Genomic DNA, 27,767 nt, shown 5'->3' with positions numbered 1-27,767 from the left:
AGCTCATAATTATAATATATATATATATATATATATATATATATATATATATAAATATATATATATATATATATATATATATATATATATATATATATATATATATATATATATATATATATATATATATATAACGCTATTTGAAAGCAGAGAAGACACTATTAAAAAGTTGACCTAAAGCAGACACTTGAAATCTTTGTCTTACCCAGTCGGCACAACTCGTTTAAAAGTTACGCGTGGTTTCTGTTGCGTGTTTAAAACTCCCGAAAACACCAAGAATAACACGTGTCAAGAATAGGGTTTTGATTCCGTGAAATTAACTACTATATTTTACCAAAAAACCAGTTTGGATAATAAGTTTTTAGTGATGGTTTTTCAGTTACAAAAATGGAGTATTAAATTATGAGAAGTTTTCGCAACGAATGTGAAACCATTACTAAAAGCACGCGATTTTTTAAATTAATTGCATTTTTATTAATCGGAAGGTTTTAGAATGTGTATCAAGAACATTCAGGAAAACATTTGTCGAGAAAATTATATGTTAAATAAATTCAGTTTTTGTTAAGTACTAGCATGTGTATATATATATATATATATATATATATATATATATATATATATATATATATATATATATATATATATATATATATATATATATATATATATATATATATATATATATATATATATATATATATATATATATATATATATATATATATATATATATATATATATATATATATATATATATTTAAATATATTTATATATATACATATAAATAGAAATATATATATATCTATATGCACATATAGAAATATATATATATATATATGTATATATATATATATATATATGTGTGTGTATTTATATGCACATATATATATATATGTATATATATATATATATATATATATATATATATATATATATATATATATATATATATAAATATATATATATATATGTGTATTTATATGCACATATATATATGTATATATATATATATATACACACACACACACAAGCACACACACATATATAAATATACACGTGTGTATATATATGTGTATATATATATATATATACATATATATACACACACGTGTATCTATATACATACACACTTGTGTATCTATATAATTTATACAATGTATATTTTATATATGTATGTATAATACATATATAAAATATTTATGTGTTTATTTATGTATTCATATGTATATATGTGTGCATGTATAAGTCCATATATTATGTATGTATGTATAAAAAGAAAATATATATATATATATATACATACATACATACACTTGTAAATAAATGTATATGTTATGTATACGTAATATATACACATATACACACATATGTGTGTTTGTTTCGGAGTATGTATATTTGTGCGTATTTGTATCTGTATGTATTTTTGCGATGAATATATATATATATATATATATATATATATATATATATATATATATATATATATAATACATTTTTTGTGTTAACAGTATTATTGTTATTATTATTAGTATTGTTATTATTGTTATATATTTGAAAAATACTAGTGTTGTTCCTATATAAATGTGTGTGTACTAAATGCTATAGGATATCCTTTTAATAATAATTATTTAACAAAAATGAAAAGAACAAGTTCAGCATAGTAGAAAGAATATATGAAAAAATATTGATTAGCCTTAGCTGGAATTTATTTCCTGAATGTTTAAATTTGTCTTCGAGCTGCGAGGCTGCACCAATTTACTACCTATGCTTCAATAAACTTTCTCTACCAATATTGACACCAAAATCTAGTAATACTTTGTTGCAAAATACTGTCCGTAAGTAAATTTACTTATCTGTAAATCAATTGTTTATATTTGAAAATTATTATGTAAATGTTAATTTAATTTTTAATTGTTTGAGAAGATACAAAAATGAGTCAGCAGTATTAAAAATATGGCATGAGCTGAAGCCAGCAAGAAAATTTCTTACATAGTCTATCTATATTTCTGCAGAAATGATATATTTTTTTGCTGATAAAGGTAAGGGTCTATTATCAAGCAGACTATGGCTAGTGATATGCATTAGCACATATTGAACTTTTTTTGTTTTGTTTGTGTGTATATAGAGATTTAAAATGACACTAATATTTCTGGTAAATTTTGTTTTTGCAAATTTTATCTTTTAGGAGTTTTACTGTTATCACATAATCTAGATGAAGACAATATATTTATAGAAGACTTCAGAAACTTAATGAAGATAATAATATTAATGTTGATTAAGGTAGCTGACTATTAATGAACAGGGGGCATGTGTGCATTTGGTTTTTTTAAATGTATGTATAACTTATATATATATTTATTACCTATATTTGAGTGTATATTAGTCTAATTTATCTTAAAACAGGATATTTGCACTTTAACAAGCAACAAAACCTAAATGAGATGGTTTCGAATCAACCTTTAAAGATTTCTATATTTATAAGCAAAAATCAATTAAGAGAGGATTTACATCCTGGTACAAATGCTAATGAAAATACTTGTGCATACTCGGGCTTCTGGGTCTTTCCAAAGTAATAACTTATTTGCATTTAATTTAAAAGTTTATAATATTTAAAAAGTACAATAGTATATTTGATGAATTATGTTTCTTAATGGGTTTCATAAATTCTTAAAGGGCGTCTCTTATTTACGTTGAAGTAGGCTCTAAAAAACAATTTGAAAAGAAGAATGAAGGGTCGATTCCGTTTAAATGTACAGACACAAACAGGCATGATTAATAAGGAAAAAAGCAATCTTACTCTTCCATCGAATCATCACTCTGGTTTTTTCAAACAGCATTTTTTATAGCGCATTTATTTAGGTACAATACAAAACAATAGACTAAGATAATCATTTATTTTGTTATTTATTATAAAACTTGGTGAATCATTAAACCATTACCAATACAGATCGACCAAAAAATCAGACAAACGAAACCTCTCCCATGGATGATGCCATGTTTTAGCGTAAAGTGATTGTATCACACCATTACATAAAAAGAAATTTATGCTACTGCATTAGTTTTTAGATAAAGAGTTGAATGAAATTAAATTTGAACAGGTTACCTCAATTGAGGAATTAGTAAAGTTCGAGACCCGACTTTTAAGAAAAATTAAAAAGAACATTTGATGCTACTGGAATTGTTTGTAAAAATGCGAAAGCGTATTGTTATACGATTTTAGATTTTATAATGACGGAAGAGGCGATCAATCGAAATTAAATATTATGTATGGTAACCATGTGCCAAGCGTCTTTTATTAGCTTATTTTTAATGATTTGGTTTTTTATTTCTTTGTTTATTTTTTCGTTGTAGTATTATTGTAAAATAATTTACCTTAAAAAATAAAAATAAAACAACAAAATTGTCGTAAATATAATGTAGTATATATAAAAAAAGGTTTACATGTTTAAAGCTATAAACGTGTCTAGCAAAACCTACGTATTTTTGGTTTATCATTAAACCGTGCTGAACAGCTGTTAGTTCAGGCATAAGTTTGGAAAACTTATGCCTGAACTAACTTAAGGCATTAAATAAAGTTTCCGTTTGGAAACTTTATTTAATGCCATAAGTCCGTTTTAAACTAGAAAACACGAATTTAAAACCTCATAAAACACGAGTTTAAAATCTCAAAAACACGTATTTAAAACCTCAAAAACACGTATTTAAAACATAAAAAAACTCGTGTTTGAAACCTTAGAAAATACGTGTAAAACTCCAGTTAAACTTCCCGTGAAATCCACGTGTTTTTGGTTTACGCCTGGATCGTAACAAACACGTGTTCATACGGGTATTAATTCCGAGATTAAAACCAGATGTGCCGTCTGGGTAAAAACAAAATAGTAATGAAGTTTCAAGTAAAAACATATTATTTTTGCTTTTGAAAACATATTCCGTAATTAAACTCACTTAAAATAAAAAAAAAGTAAATAAAAAGTTTAATGTCTGCTTTATGTGATATGCAGAAAAAATTTTATACTATAGGTCTGCTTATCGTAAAATTTTACGTTTAACGTAAAACATACTTTTACGCTTAACGTAAAACATACTTTTATTCAGTGTAGCGTTTTCTTATATTTTAGATCTCATTAAAGGTATCTCCCTTGTGATTCTAATGCAATTGTAAATTTGTTCAATTAAATCACGAAATTTTATAGCTACATATAAGTAAATAGTTAAAAATAAGTCACTAATTCTTCCTTAACTGTTCGTGCAAGAATTTTTCATAAAATTTTATAACTATTATATAAATTCTAATAAGTAAAAAGGTTTTATTTCTATATTTTAATAATATTCGAATTTAAAAAAGCCATTTAAAACAGAGATTCTTTTAAATAGTTATATATTTAAGAACATAAAACACAGCTACTAACTTTTTAAAAATTAATACCGTCCAAAGGAGTTTTAAACATAATCATGTAATAGTTCAATATAATTACCTCAGACCGACCGTATAATACATGATAAAAGTATTAAAAAGAAGATTTTGTAATTAAGATTTGTGCCCCTAAGAAATCGTTCCTATTTTTTGAGAAATCGTTCCTGTTTCTAGAAAATAGTTCCAAAAGAAATAGTTTCAAGTTTTTGAGAAACTGTTTCAATTTTTTAAGCTGATAATTAGTAGAGCCCTAATAGGAACGATTTTATTTTGCTACCAATAACGAGAGTTGGCACTTTTGGAAAATAAATCGATTAAAGTTAAAGGTAGGTTATTGTGTTTGTGGTTCCAGAAAAATTGGCAGTTTGAAAATTGAATATAGTCACATAGTTTTAATACTTTAGAAGTTAGATAGAGCACATTAGAACTAAGTTTAATGTTCTGAAAATAAATAATTTTTAAAGCCTTATTTTGGAGGTGAGATAACCTAATAAGAGCCTGTTGATGGGACTGCCCCCATACTTGGCATGCATATATAAGATGTGAGCCAAAAATAGCATGGTATATGTTTAAAAGTGTTTTAAGATTAACATAATGGCGAACTTTGGCCAACAAACCATTAGATCTACTTAGTTTCATTGCTAAGTCTTCACAGTGGGATAATAAGGAAAGATTTGGTTCAATTTTTTATACCAAGGTATTTAATTGAGTTAACAGCTTCAATTTTTTTGCCACTTAATCTAAAGTTCATATGTTTATAAATTTTTGTTTTATTTGATTTAAAAATAATAAGTTCAGTTTTATTAGAGTTTAGAAAAAGTTTGTTGGAGCGAAGCATCTGAGCTAGATTGGCAAGATCATGGTTAATGTGTTTGTTAATTTATTTTCAAGGATTTATTCTTTAGCATTAGGTTAGTGTCATCAGCAAAGTGGTAAACAGTAGCAAACTTAATAGACGTATGAAGATCATTAATATAAAGAAGGAAAAGCAGTGTTCCCAATACTGAACCCTGTGGAACATCATTAGAAAATTTTACAAGGGTAGATTTTGAGTCATTAATAGAAACAAATTGTGTTCTATTGTTTAAATATGTAGTAAACCATTTAAGGGGTAAGCCTCTGATCCAATAGTATTTTAATTTTTTTAACAAAATGGAATGATCTACTGTATCAAACGCTTTCTGTAAATCGACAAATACACCGCATGAAAATATTTATAATCGATTGCTTTTCTAATCAGTTAAGTCATTTCAATGAGAGCATGAGATGTGGAGTGATTGGCACGAAATCCATACTGATGGTGGTAAAAACATTTAAATTTTTCAAGAAAAGCATAGAGCCTAATATGTATTGCCTTCTCAAATAGTTTAACTATATTAGAAAGCAAGGAGATGGGTCGATAATTTGTGAAATCTATTAAAGAGCCTTTTTTAAATAGTGGAATAACTTTGGCAACTTTAAAAATATCTGGGAAAATACGACTTTTAAATGAGTTATTTATAACAGTACAGAGAGGCTTTGAAAAAATGTGTAGGACTAGTTTAAAGAGGAGTGTAGGTACGCTATTAGGACCAAAACTTTTTTCAGTCTCGAGCGTGTTTGTAATAAAACCAGATATTTCATTTCCAGTTACAGGATTAATAAAAGATGATTTAGCATTTGGAATGTTAAGAAAGCCACTAAATACGCGTTTTGGGGGTATGACTTTGCTAAGTAGTTTGCTATGTATAGTGCTAATAAAATTGTTAAATATATTAGATACGGCAGTGTGATCAGTGATGAGATTTTCGTTCAATTTAAGTTTAAAAGATGTATTGTGTGTAGAAGGTCTAATATTAATGATTTCTTTTATTCCCTTCCAGGTGTTTTTAACACTATTCAGATTATTATTAAAATACGTAATATAGTATGTTTTTTTGCTAAATTTTAATAAATTGGAAATTTTGTTTCTATAAAATTTAAATTTTGTAAATAATTCATTTTTCTTATAAATATTTTTTGATTTTATAAACTTTTTATAAAGTTTGTTTTTAACTGAGATAGATTTAAGTATTCCATACGTTATCCAAGGTTTTGATTTTAGTTTAATTTGTTGGTTGGTTAGTATTTTGCAAGGAGCATGTCGGTCTAAGATTTCATCAAATGTTTTTAAAATAAAAACCATAGACTTATTAACATCATCATCTTTTTTAATAGAGAGTTCCCAATTGATATTAGAAATTTCTTCAATAAATAAACTTTTATTAAATTTTTTGAAGCATCGTCTGTAAGTTTTTACTTTTTTGGGGTGTTTGGGTATGCCAGGAATGCAAATAAATTGTGCCATGTGGTCTGAAATTGAAATCGTAAGGTTACCTGAGTATTGATCAGTTGAATGAAAGTTTGTGAATATGTTGTCAATCAGCGTTTTAGATGTAGCCGTTATGCGTGATGGTAAAATTATAGAAGGGCTTAGTGAGTAAGAAGTTAAAGAATCAAGATATCTAGAAACAGGGTTAGATTCATTGTGACTTAATAGATCCATATTAAAATCACCCATTAAAAAGATCTTTTTTTTTTCGTTACTTAGTTTTTCAAGTAAAGGAGTTAAGTGGGAAGAAGTAAACTCATGTTGATTCATTGAGGGATGACGATAAATGCAGCCAATTATTATGTTTGATTCACAAGGTTTTTCGATTTCAACAAAAATAGACTCTAAATATTTAGATGAGTAAATCATAAGATCATTGCGAACTACGTAGTTTAAATTTGAGCGTAAGTATAAAAGTGCTCCGCCTTTTTTAGCCTCAGTAGGACAATGCTCAATATTAAACCCGTTTATGTATATATCAGTTATATTTGTATCGTTTATATATAAATTAGATTCTGTAATACCTATTGCTAAGGGAAAATTATTAAGAGAGCTGATAAGACTACAGAGTTCGTCAATGTGGAATGGTAGAGAAGCGATGTTAAGATGAATATATAGTTCCGAATTGGGGAGCATAGTTTTATTGAGATCAATAACGTCATAGTATTTGCAATTAACAGAACTGGGAAATTTATTTAGATCTTTAAAGATCTTTTTATGATTACTTGGAGTCTCAAAAGAGTTTAATGAACTAGTAGGTATATTCTTACATAATAATGTTGATTTAAGCTCCAAGTTGGAAATCGAGCTGAACGCCATACTCTTAGATAAACAACTATGACAATAAAAATCTGACGAGTCATTTGAAAGAAGATTATAAGAGTACGCATTAATATGAGTACACTTTGCATGGACCCATGAGTTACACAGATCACATTGGATGGCTCTTTGATTATCAGTTATATTTTTATGACAAGTATTGCAGAGAGATTTGAATGCCATATTCTTTAGAAAAAATATTTTTATGTATATGCAGTATTAACTAATTAAAGTGACTAAAGTGTAAAATAGAGGTTTGAAAAATAAATGCAAAGTAAAAGACTAAATTTAATAATTTAAAACTTGGGTAACCGTTAGCGTGAGTAATCGAAAATAATTTTTAAAACAATACAAAAAAATAAGAACAATGATAGAAAAAAAGATTCACATTAAAGGTAATTAAAAGCTAACTTTTATAAAATTAAACAATCAAAATAAATTAAAATTAGACAAACCACGAACTAATGTTAAAAGTAACTATGACAACAATAAATATCGAATATAAAAAAAACTAACACTATAATAATATCTAGTATATTAATAATATAAACTAATAATAATATAACTACTGTTAACTGTTACTAATAATAATATTATCAACAAAGATACTAGAACAATAACAAATAAAAATAAGTCAATAATAAATAAGTTTATAAAAATATAATATTAAAAATAAATGTAATATATTAAATAACTAGGTATCAAACGAGGACTAATAATAAATACAATTAACTATGAATAAATAAAATAATGTGAGAAAATAAATAATAACATAATGACTGAAAAATAATAACTAATGAATTATAATCATGATTACAAGTTATATCGTAAAGAAAAAAGAAAATTATCTAAAACAAAAAATAAAGAAATAATAAAAAATAAAAAATCTTCTAACACTACTTTTTCTTCTTTCTTTTTTAATTGATTATTAAATTCTTTATTTATTAAAATCTTTTTCTTCTTTTTATTTGTTTACTTTACTTTTCGTTCTTTTGTTTACCTTTTTTTTCCTTCTTTTTTTTTTTTTTTTTTTATTTTATTATTTAATTTTATAAATTTTTAAAAAATTAGAAGTTATTTTTTATTTTTTTATATATATTTTTTCTTTTCCTTTTTGAATGCTTTTTGGTGTGTGTTTGCTTCAAGTTAATTTATATGATCGTTGATAAGTTATTTGTGCTTATAAAATAAATAATTAATATTTTTATATATAGATTTTTTTTTTTTTCAATATTCTTTATATTTATCTTTAATTTTCTCTTTTGCCGTTATAAAAACGCATCCGCCATTTGTGAAGACCTTGCAAGAATAAATTCAATATATATATATATATATATATATATATATATATATATATATATATATATATATATATATATATATATATAATTTTAGCAAAGTTACTTGGTTTAAGTTATTAAAACTTAAGTTATAAGTTTAAAAACTCTTTATAAAGTAAATAAAATTAAAAAAAAAGCAATTGGTTGTAGGCTCTTCAAACTTTTCACTTTCTTTTTTTATCATTGTATATCTCCCAATAGTAAAAACTTGTCCTAAAACAGACATTATAAAAATCTTGTTTTTCATAGTTTATTCGAAATTCTTCTTTTAGATCTAGGTTGCAATTGTTAATAAATACTATTTATTTGCTATATATGTTTAGTGGTATCTTATATAAAAAAATAATCCAATATTTTGTAAAGTGTATATCTTATACAACATATACAATCAATTTTAAACCAAGAAAACAGAACTGTTTTTACTATTTCTCTAAAACATTTTTGACATGAAAACTTTTAAGTTAGCAAATTAATTATTAATATTGTTATTATTATCGTTATTATTAGTGTTGCCATTTAAGTTATGAAGAGCCTAAACTTTCGTTTATTAACATTTTTATTCATAATTTCAGTTTTTCATTAATGTCCGCTTTAAGTTAATTTTTTACTTATTACTTTTTGAGTAAAGAACTCTTATTGTTTGCAATTATATATCAAAATTATTATAAGCAAAACAATACGAAATGTTGTGCTTTGTTTTTGTTATTTAACTTTGTTATAATAAACTTTTTAAAATTAAGAGAAAAGATATGATCGTTTTTTTTTTGTTTTTTTTTTTGTGGCTTTCCATCAAAGACTGTTTTAAGTTTGTTTTTAACGCACTTAATTTTTATCTATACTTAAATATACTTATTCATTAAAGCAAAAATTATTTTTACGTAAAACAAAAGTCTGCGTATTTATTTAGTTAAATAATTCATTTTATTTATGTGTGTAAATATTTTTTGATTATTTTTACAAAAAGAAAAAAGAAAAAACACAAGGTATATTTTATATAAATATACGTCCGTTTTACGTTGAAATTTAACATAAAACTGATTAATTGAACATAATTGAACATTCAATATACTGAATGACTTATAAAGCTTTATTTTTTTAAATTATAACCTTTTATGAAATAAAAAGTAAAATCATTCATTGATTATTTAAATATTTTTAGCATTTCTTCCGAAGATCGCTTTACGTTTGTTTTTAACGCACTTGCATGATTTTAAAATACACTTTTATATACTTATTCAATAAACCAAAATTTTCTCTATATTGAAAAAAATCTGCATATATTAAGGTATTTATTTTATTTATTTTAATTATGTGTGTAAATATTTGTAAAATATTTTTATAAAACAGAAAAGAAAAAAGTTATATTTTACATATGTATATGTCCGTTTTAGGTTGAATTTTATCATAAAACTGATCGAATATATTGAATGACTTTTATAGCTTTTTTTTTTCATTCATTCAAAAACAAAGCTTTTGTTTTTCGAACTTTTTTTTTTAACCTTTTATAAAGCTGAAAGCAACCACTATTAAAGTTGGAGGTTAGTCGAAGAAACATGAAAAAGTTTAAAGAACGAAGTTAGAGCAGCTCCAGTGACGGATCCAGAAAGGAAAAAGGAATGAGTGGTTAGGGGATGATGCATCCTCCCCTCCTCAATACCAGAATCTAAAAGTCCTAAAATATATTAGAAATGGAGGACTTTTTTTTTTGACGCAAATGGGATACAAAATATAAAAATATTTCAACACCCCTCTTTCTTTCCCAACAAAATTCCTCTATCCGTCACTGAGCAGCTCAGACATACTGTCAATTAAAAAAATCTTTTAGTATATTAATAAATCTTTTAGTATATTAATAAACAGCCTAGTACTTCTGATACCTCAAACAGTATTTTAATTTGGAAATCATCGACGTTGTCGCTTTTTCGACAACGATGACGAAAATTTATTACCAAGTTTGAAAAAATAGAGCTAATTAGAGGACATATTGAATTGAACTTATTCAAATAATATATTTAAAATTAATTCAGTAAAGTTCGGAAGACGTTAAATTTTTATATGAACCTCAATTGTTTTCTAAAATTGGTAGTTTATGTTCTTTCATTTTTTATAGAAAAACATAATCTAAAGATTATGTTTTTTCAATATTTTCAAAAGTTAATCAAATTGTTTTTTAAAACAAAAAATTTATTTAAGTTTTGGTTAGGTGAAACTATTACTTTACTCGTGAGAGAGTCCATGGCGCAAAACTTTAATGAGGAAATATTTTTTTAACGGGTAGTAGAGTAACGGATACAGAAACATTTTTAGGAAGGATGCTGATACAAAAATTTATTTTTAAAAAATTATGTTCTCGATTTCTTTAATATTTAAGGACTTAAATATTCCGCTCGGGGTTTATGCAACTTCCCTGGAGCCGTCACTCAATGTACACAAAACTATATTTGAGATAATATTTGTTAGATTTTAATTTCTTCATGTATTACTTTATATTATGTTTATGTTTCAATTGTTATAGGGTTAAGCAAGATCTGCTGAGTCCAAATTTATATCAAAAGACATATAAACTGAAAAAATATATATGTATGTTTTTAAATAAAGAAAAATTTCAGACTTTTTTTTATTTTGAAAAATTATAGTTTTTTTTCACTTTATTTAAATTATTTGTACAGTCAGAAGAATGCAGCGTAAAATATGCATATTATACAAGAGAGATTAAACAAGGTATATTATACAAGGAAAATTTATATTTTAATTAGTTATCGAAAGCTTCCGACTGCCTACACGAGTTCAACAATTTGTTAAAAGACTGACGCATATACACAATTAGTATTATTTTTTTTTTTAACAAAAGGTTTGTATCAATAAACAAAGTAGATGTTTATAAACAAATTAGATGTTCATAAACAAAAGGTGGTTTATGCTTTTAAGCTATAGAGAATGAAAATTAAAAATAATGGAGTTATTCATTTCTGCAGTAAAATAAATTTCTGCAGTAGTTTCAAATTGAAGTGGTTTTGTGTTTTTCTATAACATTTCTGGTTTACTTAAGGAATTGGGATTTTCAGACTACAACTAAATTAAATAGCGAATGTTCATAGATTTATCAACGAAGAGCTTCAAGTGCGTCCTGCTACATAATAGCGATTTATTTAGTGCAATGTATACTGGGCATTCTGTCTGTCTTCGTGAAGAATATTGTGATTTAAAGAGATTTATTGAGTTATTACAGTATAAGAAGCATCATTGGACAATCTTTGTTGACCATAAAATAGTGTGTTTCCTTCTTGGTAAGCAACGTTTTTACACAAAGTATCCTTGCTTTCTCTGTATATTGCATAGAAGAGCTCGAGGTAAGCATTGGGTTAAAACTGCCTGGAAATCCAAACATTTTACAAGAACCACTTGTTGAACGAAAGAAAATGAAATTTCCACCTTTGAACATAAAATTAGGTCTCATGAAGCAATTTGTGATAGCACTGGTAACTAATGACGATTATTTTAAGTACATTGTTATTGCATTTCCTATACTGCCAATTAAAAAAATTAAAGCGGTGTCTTTAATTGTGCACGAATTCGAAAGTTTATCAAAGATAAATATTTTACCAGAACGGATATTGAGAAGAGCGCTTTAATATTATTTAAAGTCATCGTTAAGAACTTTCTAAGAAATACATACACACATAATTACTAAGAAATTGTTTAGCAACTTTTGGAAAATTATAAAGCACTTGGCTGCAATAAAAGCATTAAACTACATTTTCTGGATTGCCATCTCGCCAATTTCGTGAAAATCTTAGTACTGTCAGTGATCAGAACAATTTCATCAAGACTTGAAGGTTATGGTAGAACGTTATCAAGGTAGATGGGATGTACATATGATAGCCGGCTTTTTTTGGAGCATAAAACGCCATAGTCCTCAATCTGAACATTCCGGAATGAGCTATAAACCTACATTTTTACCTTAACTACTTTTAAAATTGATGTATTCTGTAGCCATAGTATTTGTAAAATATTATTTGTGTTAAATAAACATTGCAGTCTATCCCAATTGTTTATTTTCTTTTGCATTGTAACACTTGGATAAAATAAGCTTATATCGGCTAAGTACTTTATAATTTACATTTTATCACATTTTTTAAGAAATTGAAAACCCTATAATTTAAAAACTTGACGTGATTAAGAAAAATTAGGATTGTTTTTTAATTTAGCTCCACAAAAAATTAGTCAATAACTTATTTCAGATTCTAGTCAAAAAAAGTTTGGGTTCTCCAGTGTTCATTATTATTATTGTTGCTATTATTGTTATTATTGCTATTAGTATTATTGTTATTGTTATTACTATTATTATTATTATTATTATTGTTATTTTTGATAATGTTTTTTTTTAATCCATTAAAAAATTATGAGTTTTTATAAGAAACTCAAAATACTTTTTAATGTTTTGTATAAACGAGTTTAATCATATTAGTTTGTCTACTTTTAACAAAGAATATTCAATACTTATATTTATTTACATTTGTTATATTTTAGCACTAACGGACATTTTTACAAAAAGCATTAAATAGAAAAAACACTGCATTAGTATCGTTTTTAAGAATGCTTAAAAACCCATTAATGGTTTCTTAAATTTCTTAAATTTTTTAAAACATATTCAATATTTCTGAGACCTCTCTAGCGTTTTAGTTTGTTGAAAGGCAAATACTAATTATATTGTATCCCATTTTATTGTTCTTGGTAGAATTTTTTATGATTAAATATTTTAGAGGAACCACATTTACAATCTTAACTTATTTTACATGTTAAAGTATTCTTGATAAAATTTAAAGCTGTTTTACCTAAATAAGGTTTTCCGCAGTTTAATAAACTTAATAAAGTGACTTAATAAACAACTGGTTTGCTAAAACTTTTTAGTTTAGATTTATTACTAGTTCTTGAAAATGACTATATATAGACAACAATTTAAAAACGCTTTTATAAAAAGCATTTTGATATATTTTCTAAACTTAGGAACTTAAAAACTTTGGAGGTATGAATTTAAACATATACGTGTATTCATACTTCCAAAGCATTCTTTTTTGGGAACGGCTGTAAACATTAAACATTGATATAGTATAGAAATTTTGAATATGTTGCTTTTAAAATTTTTTAATTTTGCTCTAGAACAATAGGTATTGGACATCTCAAGACATCCGACAAATATCGATTGGACGTCTATACTCATACTTATCAACAATCATATTAAAATTTATATCGAAATGTCGCGATGCTAGAATTTCCTTGTTCTATCTCCACTTTTTGAAAAAGTTTTTAGAGTTATTGATAGTGTTGCCTACCTCAGAATAATGTTTTTGCATTGCATTAAAACCTAAGTTATAAGTAAAAAAGTTGCGGAAAGTTTAAAAAGTTAAAAAAGTAAAAAAGTTGTAAAAAAATTATATGCCGTCTCCTAAAGTCTTTCCTTTTAATCGTTTTATCTCAAAAGTCAAAAATGTGGAAATAGAATAAGATAATTCTAACGTCGCGATGTATTAAACATAAGAATATAATTTATACTAAAAAACTATGTGACTTTATATTGTTAAGCACTTTTGACTATATATGTAGGTGATAAATATGCTAAAACTATTCTTAAACATACCATAAAGACATTAAATAAAAGACGTCAGAATAAAGAAAACTTTAATGCTACATTCATGACTGCATTAAAGTTACTAGAAGACTTAGGTTAAAAAATTAAGATTCCACAAATTATAGGAAAATATACTAATCGCGCAAACCTCAATACCGATGATCCACTAACTTACTATAGAGTAAATGTTTATTTACCGTTACTTGATAGCATAATTCTAGATTCACAGTTCAGATTTTCTGGAGAAACCTTAAATTCTTTTGAATTAAATGTAGCAATACCAAGAAATTTATTGATATTTTTTTTTTATTTTATTAATTTTTTTTTTTTTTATTTGATTTGATTTTTTTTTTTTGATTTAATTGATAGATTGCATCTTCGAAAACTAGAAAGCTTAACTTTGTACTGTTGTTTGTTACATTTATAAAATTCTTTATTAATAAAAAGAATATTATAAAGATAATACTTTGTTGCACATTACAGACAGGGCCAGATATACCTATAGGCAGACAAGACTGCAGCCTGTGTACCATGATTTTAGCGGGCTCAACTTTTGAATACTTGGATATCGTTGAAAAAAAATTGTAGTATTTAGAAGTGTTTATGGCCCTAAAAATTTTTCTGCCTAGGGCCTTCGAGGATCTGAATCCGTCCCTTATAACAGACTAAATAATTATTTTCAACGCTTGATTTTTTCAAGATATTTATATACAGATACATTCAATGTATTTATAAGCAAACTTTTCTAAAATTATTCTAAATAATCAAATAAAAAAGTGGTTTATCTCATTCGACAATCTGTAACTCATATTTTAAATGAAATGAAATAAATAAAAACTAATTTTTGTTTAATACAACTAGATTTAATACAACTCTTCTTCTTATCGGGTTTTAAATTGAAACTTCTTCGAGCTTTTTTTTGTTTATACAGAATTTAGGAGTAACTTTTTGAACTTCTTTAGGATTTTGCTCAATCGAATTGTTTTATATAAAAATCTTCCTAAATTTAGACGCGATAATATATCAAAAAGCTAGTTTTTGGATATTTATAGTTTAATTTATAGTTTAAACACTTTTACAAAGTGTTTAAACTATAAATATCCAAAAAAACTTTTTTCGCTATTCTACAAGGTCTTCGCAAATGACGGATGCGTTTTTACAACGGCAAAAAAATAAATAAAAAGGCAAAAAAATAAATATAACGGCGAAAAAATAAATATAAAGAACATTGAAAAAAATAAACTATATATAAAAATTAATTATTTTATATGCACTAATAACTTATCAACGATCATATAAATTAACTTGAAGCAAACACACACCAAAAAAGCATTCAAAAAGGAAAAAATATATATATAAAAAAACAAAAAAGAACTTACGAATTTTTTTTTTTAATTTTAATATTTTAAGATATTTATTTTTAATATTATATAATCAGGGGCGGATCCAGGAAATTTTTTGGGTACATCTGGTTTTTCTCCCCCCTTCCCCCCTACAATTCCGGAGTTGGAGGGGAAGGATTAATACACCATATATATACACAGGGCCATTCCGAAAAGATCTTTAAGGAGGAGGAGGGGAGGGAGGAAATAACGTATGTTTTTGCCGAGTTACTTCTAAAAAAAAAGTCATCGTTTACTGACATTTGCTGACTATAGTTAAAAACTTGCCTAATACAAGTCTAAATTTGCCGACTAATTTTTCAATAAAGTTTTTGTAGGGGGTGGGGGGTTAGACACCGCTCTTCCCTAGTGACAACTCTGTATTTATAAAAAAAATACGCAAGGATATTACTAGGACATCTTACCATAGTAAAATCGTATATTTACATAAAATTTAGAAATTTATTTATATTGACAAGTTAGATTTATTTATACTCACAAATTAGTTTAATATTTTCACATTCCATTTTTAAATTATAATCTTACACATTTTACACATCCTATATTTTTATCGTAAATAATTATATATTATGTTTATATTGTAATAAACATAAAAAATATAAATATAACAAAATAATTACTTATTATAATAATAAATATTGAATTTTATATAAAGAAATTAGATGCCGCAATCTTAGTTTTACATTTTGCATAGCAAAAGTAAGTTTTAAAATCTTTATTCTATTTAAACTTGCATAATACATAAAACTTCAAAAAATAAAAACGTTTACACTATAATTATTACAACATAGCATTTACAAAGAATGATAACAGCAACAACGATATATCTGAAACCAACGTATGTAACGCGATGTATGCCAATAATTTCTTTATGCCAAATAATGTTTTAAAAAGATTTGTGGCTATGAAAATAGCCGGGTTTTTTTTACCAGTCGCAAATAAAGATGACTTTTTTTGTTCTGTTTTTATTTTTAGTAATGTGTATTTTTTTAAACTTTATATTTTTAAATTTTTTTTAAATATATTTTATATTTATTTCAATTTTATTTAAAAGTTAATCTACGATTAATAGTAGCAAACTTATCAATGACTTTTTTTATATCTATAACTATCTCTGTATGAATATTCATTAATGCTAAACCATTTAGGCGGTCCTACACCATGGTGCTTCACACAAACTTTTATGTTTTCAAAACCAGGAAAATTTATCGCTCTTAAAGTCTCAGAAATATTAGAAGGGATATCTCCTTTAAAATTTAACCAGAAGGCTTCCCATAAATCAAGCTCACCAGACAAAGCAAGCGGATTCCTTGTGTCTAATTCAACACTGAGGTGGTCTAACAAAGGAATCGTGATAAAAAACTTAAAATAATCAGAAATAGATTCAGAAGGTGTATTATCTCTGTTTTTGGAAATAAAGGAAGTTCTTGGCTTTGTTTCGGCTACATTATTATTTTGTGCAATTTTTAAAGCCTGTTCATAACACATTTGATGGTGCTGATCAACTACATTTCTAAGTGAAGATACAACATCTTTCAACGCCTGAACAGATTTAAACCATCATAAATATCATTACTCTTTGACTGCAACATTCGCATTATGGGAAGAGTTAAGTCAAACACATTTCTTGTTATGAACATAGCAACAATAAAATCAAAACCTGTAATTAATTTCAGAAGAGACGATGCACTTGAAGATGTTGAGTGATTAAAACTCTTACTGACATTTAAAGACATCTCTTCAAGACAAGAGACCAAAGGAATAAAAAGTTCTTGAAAAGTGTCTAATCCATTTACTTTTTCCACCCAACGTGTCCTGCAAACATCTTTTAACTTTTTTTTAACAGCCGATGGAACAGTACTTTCGATATGCTCCTCTAACTTTTGTTGTCTCGTAGGTGAAAGATTAAAAAAATATGATACTTCTTTAACATGTGTCAGAAGATTCTTAACATATTGTACGTTGCACGAGGCACAAATAGCTAAATTCAGCCTATGGCTATAGCAATGAACAAATGAAGCTTTTTCATTTAGATTTAAAATGCGAGAGGACAATCCTTTGGTATGACCAGCCATTGCTCCAGCACCATCATATGACTGTCCTCGGCAATTCATGATATCTAAAGAAAAATCTGAAATACTTGTTAACAAAATATCAAATAATCCTTCACCAGTAACACCATTTGTGCAATGTAAAAAACTGATAAATTCTTCTCTTATATTAAACTTCGAATCAACAAATCGTATAACTAATGATAGCTGTTCTTTATTTGAACTGTCAGAAGCTTCATCAGCAATAATAGAAAAATATTTAGAATTTTTAATTTCTGCTATTGTGTCAGTAATAATTTCTCCACAACACCTGATTTTGTGATGTCTTAGATATATAAGATGCATTTCGTTGATGATATTTAAGATGATCTTTAAGAACTTTATCACCAGCCAAATGCATGTATCTGAAAGTAACGAGAAGCTTCATTCTAGCGATCAAAAGGTTTACTAAATAATCTTTCGACTAAACTACATTCAGATGGAAAATTGCACCCAAAAAGTACACATGGCAAACAGAAGGCTCCATCAAATATTTTCGAATATGTGAGCCATGGAAATTTTTCCATCCACATAAATTGAAAACTTCACCCATTCAGATTTTTAGAAAAAAGAATATGTTTTACAAGGTACAAAAACAGATTTAACTAAATGTTGAAGTTCAGAATTACTTAAGGTTTTTGCAACATTTGAATAACTAGTATAGTTAGAAACCAAATAACCAATATCATAATTATTGGACGGTAAAGAAAATGATTCACAACATGTAATTTTACTAAATTTTGATAATGATAATGGTGGTTGAGTAGAGACTTCCATTGGTTTCCTTTTTATATTATCTAATAAAAGACTACTATTTTGATGTTTGGCCTCGAAATAAAATTTTATTTTAGTCTGCGACATTTTGGTGCTTTCATTTGAAATTTTTCGTTTTAAGTTTTCTTTTATTATCACAGGGGTATAATGGTTGTGTTGGAAAGGAGCAGAAAAATCATATAAAACACCTTCATAACAAAAAAGGAGATAAAAAGACTCAATATTGTTTAAAGAGGTTATACGAGGTACAATAGTAGAGCTGAATAAAGTTTTAAACTTATGTAGACCAAAATCTGGATATAAACATTCTATTTTCTTATTGCAAACACTTGATAATGCAAGAATACAAAGGAAAGAAGACCAGTTTTCATTGTTACAATCATTAATAGCTTCTTCTTGAACTAAATCTGTACTTTTTTTTCCTGAACCCAAAGAATTTAGTGATACTGATAAAGGAAGAATGTTATCAAAGCATAGAAAAGAGCTAGTATTATTAACAAAAGCATTATGAAAAGTTGGATGATTAGAATAAAATTCGGAACCTGAACAAACATCTTTACCTTAAAACAACAAAACTGCCATTATGTTTTTCTTTAAAACTTTTTGGAAGATAGATTTCAAAAATTTTAAGAGTTTTTTTCTGCTTTGCAAGAGTCGAGAATAATAATATCTTTACAAGAACTAATATTTTTTTCTAACATATCTTTCAAAGAAATCAATTTTGTTTTATCATTTTGTAACATGTTTTTAATTTCTTGATTGATTGACATTTTAAATTAATACTCGTACAGATAAATTAATGCTTGAACATTTAAAATTAAACAAATTTTGAATATTTTGAATTATTCGTATGTATATTAGGGTGTATGTGTAAGGGTACGTCCGGCAGTGTTTTTTTTATAAAAAAACAGAATATTTAAAAAATAAATAATGAAAACTAAATTAAATATAAAGATAAATAATATAATGAAATAATACTGGTTACGTCTATTGATGTATTTTATCACTTATAGAATATTATTATTGTTTTTACCTCCTGATGATTGCAAAACAATAGATTTCGTCAAAAATTTATTAAGGGTGTTATGCATTAGGTACGTCCAAAAATTGTTATAAGTAAAGAAAATTTTCAATTATTTTTTTAACAAGCTAAATAAAAATTTAAAAAGATTTTTAATTATATATTAAAATAAAATTGGGTACGTCTATTGATCTGTTTAGGTAAATATTATTTATCAAGAATTGCTTAAACCTCCGGTTAAGATACTTTAATACACGTTTTAAAAATCGCTTTAAACAAGAACCATTGGTATTTTTATTTCACAATTGCCCGTAAATGTAAAACGCAAGCGTAGTACTTAAATCTTATTGAGTTGACAGTTCAGTAAAAAAGATATATACTTTTTTAAAATTCAATTAATAATCGAATATAGTATAATTTAAATTTTTGATATTTTTGGGTACGTCTTGAGACGTATTAGACGTAGCCTAGATCCGCCCCTGAAAATTATTTACTTATTTATTAATTGACGTATTTTTATTTGTTATTTTTCTAGTATCTTTGTTGATAATATTATTATTGGTAACAGTTAACAGTAGTTATATTATTATTAGTTTATATTATTAATATAGTATAGGTATTATTATAGTATTATTAGTTTTTTCATATTTTTTCATATATATTTATTGTTGTCATAGTTACTTTTAATATTAGTTGGTGGTTTGTCAAATTTTAATTTATTTTGATTGTTTAGTTTTATAAAAGTTAGCTTTTTATTTCCTTTAATGTGAGTTCTTTTTTCTATCATTGTTCTTATTTTTTTCTTATGTTGTTTTGAAAATTATTTTCGATTACTCACGCTAACGGTTACCCAAGTTTTAAATTATTAAATTTAGTCTTTTACTTTGCATTTATTTTTTAAATCTCTATTTTACACTTTAGTCACTTTAATTAGTTAATACTGCATGTTCATAAAGATATTTTTTCTAAAGAATATAGCATTTAAATCTCACTGCAACGCTTGTCATAAAAATGTGACTGATAATCTAAGAGCCATCCAATGTGATATGTGTAACTCATATATCCATGCAAAGTGTACCCATATTGATGCGTACTCTTACAATCTTTTTTTAAATGACTCGTCAGATTTTTATTGTCATAGTTGTTTAGCTAAGAGTATGGCCTTCAGCTCGATTTACAACTTGGACCTTAAGTCAACATTATTATGCAAGAATATACCTACTAGTTTATTAAACTCTTTTGAGACTCCAAGTAATCATTAAAAGATCTTTAAAGATTTAAATAAATTTCCCAGTTCTGTTAATTGCAAATACTATAACGTTATTGATCTCAATAAAACTATGCTTCCCAATTCATAACTATATATTCATCTTAACATTGCTTCTCTACCATTCCACATTGACAAACTCTGTAGTATTATCAGCTCTCTTAATAATTTTCTCTTAGCAATAGGTATTACAAATCTAATTTATATATAAACGATACAAATATAACTGATATATAAATAAACGGGTTTATTATTGAGCATTGTCCTACTGAGGCTAAAAAAGGCGGAGCACTTTTATACTTACGCTCAAATTTAAACTACGTAGTTCGCAATGATCTTATGATTTACTCATCTAAATATTTAGAGTTTATTTTTGTTGAAATTGAAAAACCTTGTGAATCAAACATAATAATTGGCTGCATTTATCGTCATCCCTCAATGAAACAACATGAATTTACTTCTTCCCACTTAACTCCTCTCCTTGAAAAGTTAAGTAACGAAAAAAAAGATCTTTCTAATGGGTGATTTTAAAATGGATCTATTAAGTCACCATGGATCTAACCCTGTTTCTACATATCTTGATTCTTTAACTTCTTACTCACTGAGCCCTTCTATAATTTTACCATCACGCGTAACGGCTACATCTAAAACGCTGATTGATAACATATTCACGAACTTTCATTCAACTGATCAATACTCAGGTAACCTTACGATTTCAATTTCAGACCAGATAGCACAATTTATTTGCATTCCTGGCATACCCAAACACCCCAAAAACGTAAAAACTTACAGACGATGCTTCAAAAAATTTAATAAAAGTTTATTTATCGAAAAAATTCTCATACCAACTGGGAACTCTCCATTAAAAACGATGATGATGTTAATAAGTCTATAATCTTTATTTCAAAATCATTTGATGAAATCTTAGACCGACATGCTCCTTACAAAATACTAACCAACCAAGAAATTAAAGTAAAATCAAAACCTTGGATAACGTATGGAATACTTAAATCTATCTCAGTTAAAAACAAACTTTGGAAAAAGTTTATAAATTAAAAAATATTTATAAGAAAAATGAATTATTTACAAATATTAAATTTATAGAAAAAAAATTTCCAATTTATTAAAATTTAGCAAAAAAACATATTTTGTTACGTATTTTAATAATAATCTGAATAGTGTTAAAAACACCTGGAAGGGAATAAAGGAAATCATTAATATAAGACCTTCTACACACAATACATCTTTTAAACTTAAATTGAACGAAAATCTTATCACTGATCACACTGCCGTATCTAATATATTTAACAATTTTTTTAGCACTATACATAACAAACTACTTAGCAAAGCCATACCCCAAAACGCGTATTTAGTGACTTTCTTAACATTCCAAATGCTAAATCGTTTTTTATTAATCCTGTTACTGAAAATGAAATATCTGGTCTCATTACAAACAAGCTCAAAACTGAAAAAAGTCTTGGTCCTAATAGCGTACCTACATTCCTCCTTAAACTAGTCCCACACATTATTTCAAAGCCTCTCTGTACTGTTATAAATAACTCATTTAAAAGTGGTATTTTCCCAGATATTTTTAAAGTTGCCAAAGTTATTCCAATATTTAAAAAAGGCTCTTTACTAGATTTCACAAATTATCGACCCATCTCCTTGCTTTCTAATATAGGTAAACTATTTGAGAAGGCAATGCATATTAGGCTTTATGCTTTTCTTGAAAAATTTAAATGTTTTTACACCCATCAGTATGGATTTCGTGCCAATCACTCCACAACTCATGCTCTCATTGAAATGACTGAACTGATTAGAAAAGCAATCGATGACAAATATTTTGCATGCGGTGTATTTGTCGATTTACAGAAAGCGTTCGATACAGTAGATCATTCAATTTTGTTAAAAAAATTAGAATATTATGGGATCAGAGGCGTACCCCTTAAATGGTTTATTTCGTACTTAAACAATAGAACACAATTTGTTGCTATTAATGACTCAAAATCTACCCTTGTAAAATGTTCTAATGGTGTTCCACAGGGTTCAGTATTGGGACCACTGCTTTTCCTTCTTTATATTAATGATCTTCATACGTCCATTAAGTTTGCTACTGTTTACCACTTTGCTGATGACACTAACCTAATGCTAATTAATAAATCCTTAAAAAAAATTAACAAACACATTAACCATGATCTTGCCAATCTAGTTCAGTGGCTTCGCTCCAACAAACTTTTTCTAAACTTTAACAAAACTGAACTTATTATCTTTAAATCAAATAAAACAAAAATCTATAAACATATGAACTTTAGATTAAGTGGCAAAAAAATTGAACCTGTTAACTCAATTAAATATCTTGGTATAAAAATTAATTCAAATCTTTCCTTTTTATCCCACTGTGAAGACTTAGCAATGAAACTAAGTAGATCTAATGGTATGTTGGCCAAAGTTCGCCATTATGTTAATCTTGAAACACTTTTGAACATATACCATGCTATTTTCGGCTCACATCTTATATATGCATGCCAAATTTGGGGGCAGTCCCATCAACAAGCTCTTATTAGGTTATCCCACCTCCAAAACAAGGCTTTAAAAATTATTTATTTTCAGAATATTAAATTTAATTCTAATGTGCTCTATCTAACTTCTAAAGTATTAAAACTATGTGACTATATTCAATTTTCAAACTGCCAATTTGTCTGGAACCACCAACACAATAACCTACCTTTAACTTTCATCAATTTCTTTTCCAAAAGTGCCAACTCTCGTTATCACCTTCGTTCCAATAGTAATTTAAACCTGTCTGTCTCTAAACATTGCTCTCATAAATACGGACATAAATCTATAAAGTATCAAAGCATTAAAACTTGGAACAACCTTCCTTATGAACTAAAAGCTCTCAATTCATTCTCAACCTTTAAAACTAGATTATTCTACTTTTTATTAAAGAAATATAGTTAGTGTTTATAATTTCTATTATCAATTTTTGTTGTCTTTAGTATTTTTTTTTTTTTTTTTTAATTTTTATTATATATTTTGTTGTCATTACTATTGCTTATTGTTATTTCTATAAATATTTACATTACTATTATTAACTACTTTTAACTATTACTACTAATATTAATATTGTTATCATTATTATTATTATTATTTTTGTTATTATTGTTATTATTATTAAATATATTACTATTATTATTATTGTTATTGTTGTTATTATTATTATTATTACTAAGATTAATTGTATATAAATAAACTATTTTTTAAGGTATTTACTTGAGATTAGTATTTCAATACTATTTGTAAATAGCCGTGAAAATTTATTTTCAGAATATATATGATATATATATATATATATATATATATATATATATATATATATATATATATATATATATATATATATATATATATATATATATCTTTTAAAATCATATTCTTGTTATACGATATTTATAATTGTTAAATTTGATTAAAACGGTTTATATATATTTCGATGTAATTATATATTTATTTACACAATATTTCGCTGACCTTTTGCGGTCAGCATTATCAGGTGTAATAAAAAACGTTACAAAATTGTTACGAAACTACATAAATCAAACCGTCAAAAAAGAAGACATTACAGGCGTAAAATAAAAATAGTTTTTATTAAATGGTATAATGGCGTCAGTTTAAAATTTTTTGAACAAAATAAATGGTCTCCAAGTTCCCTTGTTTTTATTCATTTTATTTTCACCTTTCAATTTTCTATTCTTTTTTGAAAAAGATCTTTCGTTTGCTTTTCGTATCTTCATGTTTTTTGTTTTTTTCTTCGTTTTTTTGTGATTCTCTTTGCCGTAAAGAGCAGTAATAAAATCTTTTAAAATCATATTCTTGTTATACGATATTTATAATTGTTAAATTTGATTAAAACGGCTGCGTATAAACATTTTGTTTTAAATATATTTCGATGTAATTATATGTTTATTTACACAATATTTCGCTGACCTTTTGAAATATATTTAAAACAAAATGTTTATACGCAGCCGTTTTAATCAAATTTAACAAATATATATATATATATATATATATATATATATATATATATATATATATATATATATATATATATATATATATACATATACATATATATATATACATATATATATATATATATATATATATATATATATATATATATATATATATATATATATATATATATATATATATATATATATATATATATATATATATATTTAAATATATGTAAAAAATGTTAGTGTATTTTAAAAACAGATAGCTAAATGTTTTTAATAAACAGAGCAATAATAAATTAGTAAAAAGCGCTAATCTAACTTTTTTTATCAACTTTAAGTTTTACCATTGCTGGATCATCAGAAAAAACTTTACCTAATGATGCAGCAATGGTGAAACTTAAAGTTGAAGAAAAAAGTTGTATATAGATATATATAGATATATATATATATCTATATACATATATATTTATATACACATATATATACACACACACACATATATATATATATATATATATATATATATATATATATATTAGTGTTTTTTAGCAATAAATATATATATATATATATATATTTATATATATATATATACACACATATACATATATATATATATATATATATATATATATATATATATATATATATATAAATATTTATATATATATACATATACATATATATATATATATATATATATATATATATATATATATATATATATATATATATATATATATATATATAAATATTTATATATATATATATATATATTAGTGTTTTTTAGCAAAATATATATATATATATATATATATATATATATATATATATATATATATATTATTATTAGAAAATCACTTAACAAAATTTTTTTCAATATAACACTGTGTTTAATCAACACAGATTAATCAGAAATGGATGATCAAATTAATAAAACTTCAATTTATACCAAAATTAAATTACAGGAAGTTGCAAATGTCTTAACTACTGTAAATTTTTACACATTTGTGGAATTTGCTGACACTATTATAAAAAGAATTCTTTAGAAATGATTACTTATGCTATTTTTTTAAAATGTTTTTTTAAAAAGGGTAGTTAATGTAAATATTATTTGAACTCATTTGTTTTTATAGTTTTTTAGGAGAAACTTATTTTCGTGCCTACATTTAGAAATTAATTCCGATCTTTTGTTTAATAAGCATTCTTGATTTGCATGTGTAATTATTTCAAATTTTTCTTGTAGGCATAGTATGCATTTTTTGGAAATATTGTTGTATGCAGGCGCTGTTTTAAGGATAGACCAATTCAGTATTAAATCATCAATATTTTTTTCTTTTAATTCCCATATATATTTTGACAGCATGGTGTCTTTTGAATACTTTTTATTCTTGAAAGATTGCTTATGATTGGCAAAACGTTTTTTCCATTCACCCTCTGTTATGCCAATATATTGTTTATCAGGTACATTCTTAGAGGAAACAACACATTTATATACCACATTTTTTGATAAACAACTTCCACTCATTGGACAATTGATTTTTTGTTTACAATTACAATTTTCTGTAGTTTTTTCGTTTAGGATTTCTTTTTTGTTTAACAAAGCCTTATTGTGACCTTTTATAATTCTTTCCATATTTTTTGTGCAACTGTAGCTAACTTTAATTGTATTTCGATTAAAAACTTTATGTAGTTTATTAGATCGCGGGAAATGCTTATCAACCAATTTTAAAAACACTTTTCCTATGTTAGTAGAAACATTTTTGCTATATGGGGGGTTGAACCAAATTACATTTCTAGTTTTATTTCGTTTTTTTGTATTCTTTTTTTCAGGGTCAAATTTTAGTTCAAAATTTTCAAAACCACTTTTTTTTAGGGCATCTTCAAATATTCGTTTAGAGGAATTGAATACATTTTCATTTGAGGAGTTTTGGTTTATTCTATAATATCTTTTCTAATTTTGTCGAGCTGTGGACCAGATTTTCTACGCATTACTATTAAACCATCGTCGCGATAAAGGCCTAAATCTTTTATATTGATTATTTTACTTAACAAATTTAAAATATATAGTCCAACAAATTTACAAATTTCCGCTCCGTCATAACTGCCCATTGTTACATCAAAGCAGTCATGTATGTTTTTCTTTTTCCAAGTTTCGTTATTAAAATAAAGTAAGGTTTTTTTACAATGTTTTATTATACGGATTGTGTCATCAGGAATAGCTGTGTGGCTTTTTGCAAATTCAATAGTCTTATCTAAAATATCTGCGGTTATCGAGGGGTAAAAATCAATAATGTCAAATTGAATAAATGTGCAGTCATTTTTATTTTCGATTATGGAGAACCAATTTATAACATCAGTGGTATTTTTCCACTGTTGCAAATTTAATTTATTTCTAAGAATATTATTAATTTTGTCCAATTTAATTTTGCTTATATGTCCAATCTTACTTTTTGAGGGAACCAATAACCTACAAGGAAGTTTGTTATGAAAATTTGGTTTATGGTCTTTTAGTGTTACGAAAGCTTGGGCAGGGGCAGTTGATTCGATTCTATTATCAAGGTTAATTTTTTTAGCAATACTTTGCGCTTCTAAAATAATTGCCTTTTCCAAATTTTTAGGAGCTTTTTCATAAGA

The 27,767-nt window shown here is 25.5% G+C and overlaps 2 protein-coding genes and 1 long non-coding RNA gene across 6 annotated transcripts; 1 reads left to right on the top strand and 2 right to left on the bottom strand.

The window, feature by feature from the left end:
* The first annotated feature begins 1,507 nt into the window (after positions 1-1,507).
* On the top strand, positions 1,508-3,401 carry LOC136086775 (uncharacterized). 4 transcript variants are annotated; one of them, XR_010641581.1, is made up of 3 exons: positions 1,514-1,836; positions 1,925-2,281; positions 2,405-3,401. It is a non-coding gene; the product is annotated as an uncharacterized LOC136086775 (long non-coding RNA). The 4 variants fall into 4 exon arrangements; XR_010641580.1 differs by having other exon boundaries at positions 1,516-2,040; positions 2,187-2,281; XR_010641582.1 differs by having other exon boundaries at positions 1,528-2,281; positions 2,405-2,570; positions 2,675-3,401.
* Positions 3,402-5,655: 2,254 nt separating this feature from the next.
* LOC136087155 (uncharacterized) lies at positions 5,656-7,767 on the bottom strand. The gene has a single exon (XM_065809661.1). It carries the CDS (start codon positions 7,765-7,767, stop codon positions 5,656-5,658), a length of 2,112 nt encoding a protein of 703 aa, XP_065665733.1.
* A 9,724-nt stretch (positions 7,768-17,491) lies between these two features.
* On the bottom strand, positions 17,492-18,352 carry LOC136087154 (52 kDa repressor of the inhibitor of the protein kinase-like). The gene has a single exon (XM_065809660.1). The coding sequence runs from the start codon at positions 18,350-18,352 to the stop codon at positions 17,492-17,494; it is 861 nt and encodes a 286-aa protein (XP_065665732.1).
* Positions 18,353-27,767: the final 9,415 nt, after the last annotated feature.

Source organism: Hydra vulgaris, chromosome 11, assembly GCF_038396675.1.
Source record: "Hydra vulgaris chromosome 11, alternate assembly HydraT2T_AEP".
NCBI lineage: Eukaryota > Metazoa > Cnidaria > Hydrozoa > Anthoathecata > Hydridae > Hydra > Hydra vulgaris.
The sequence above is the reverse complement of the archived record's forward strand: the minus strand, read 5'-3'. Positions and strand labels throughout refer to the sequence as shown.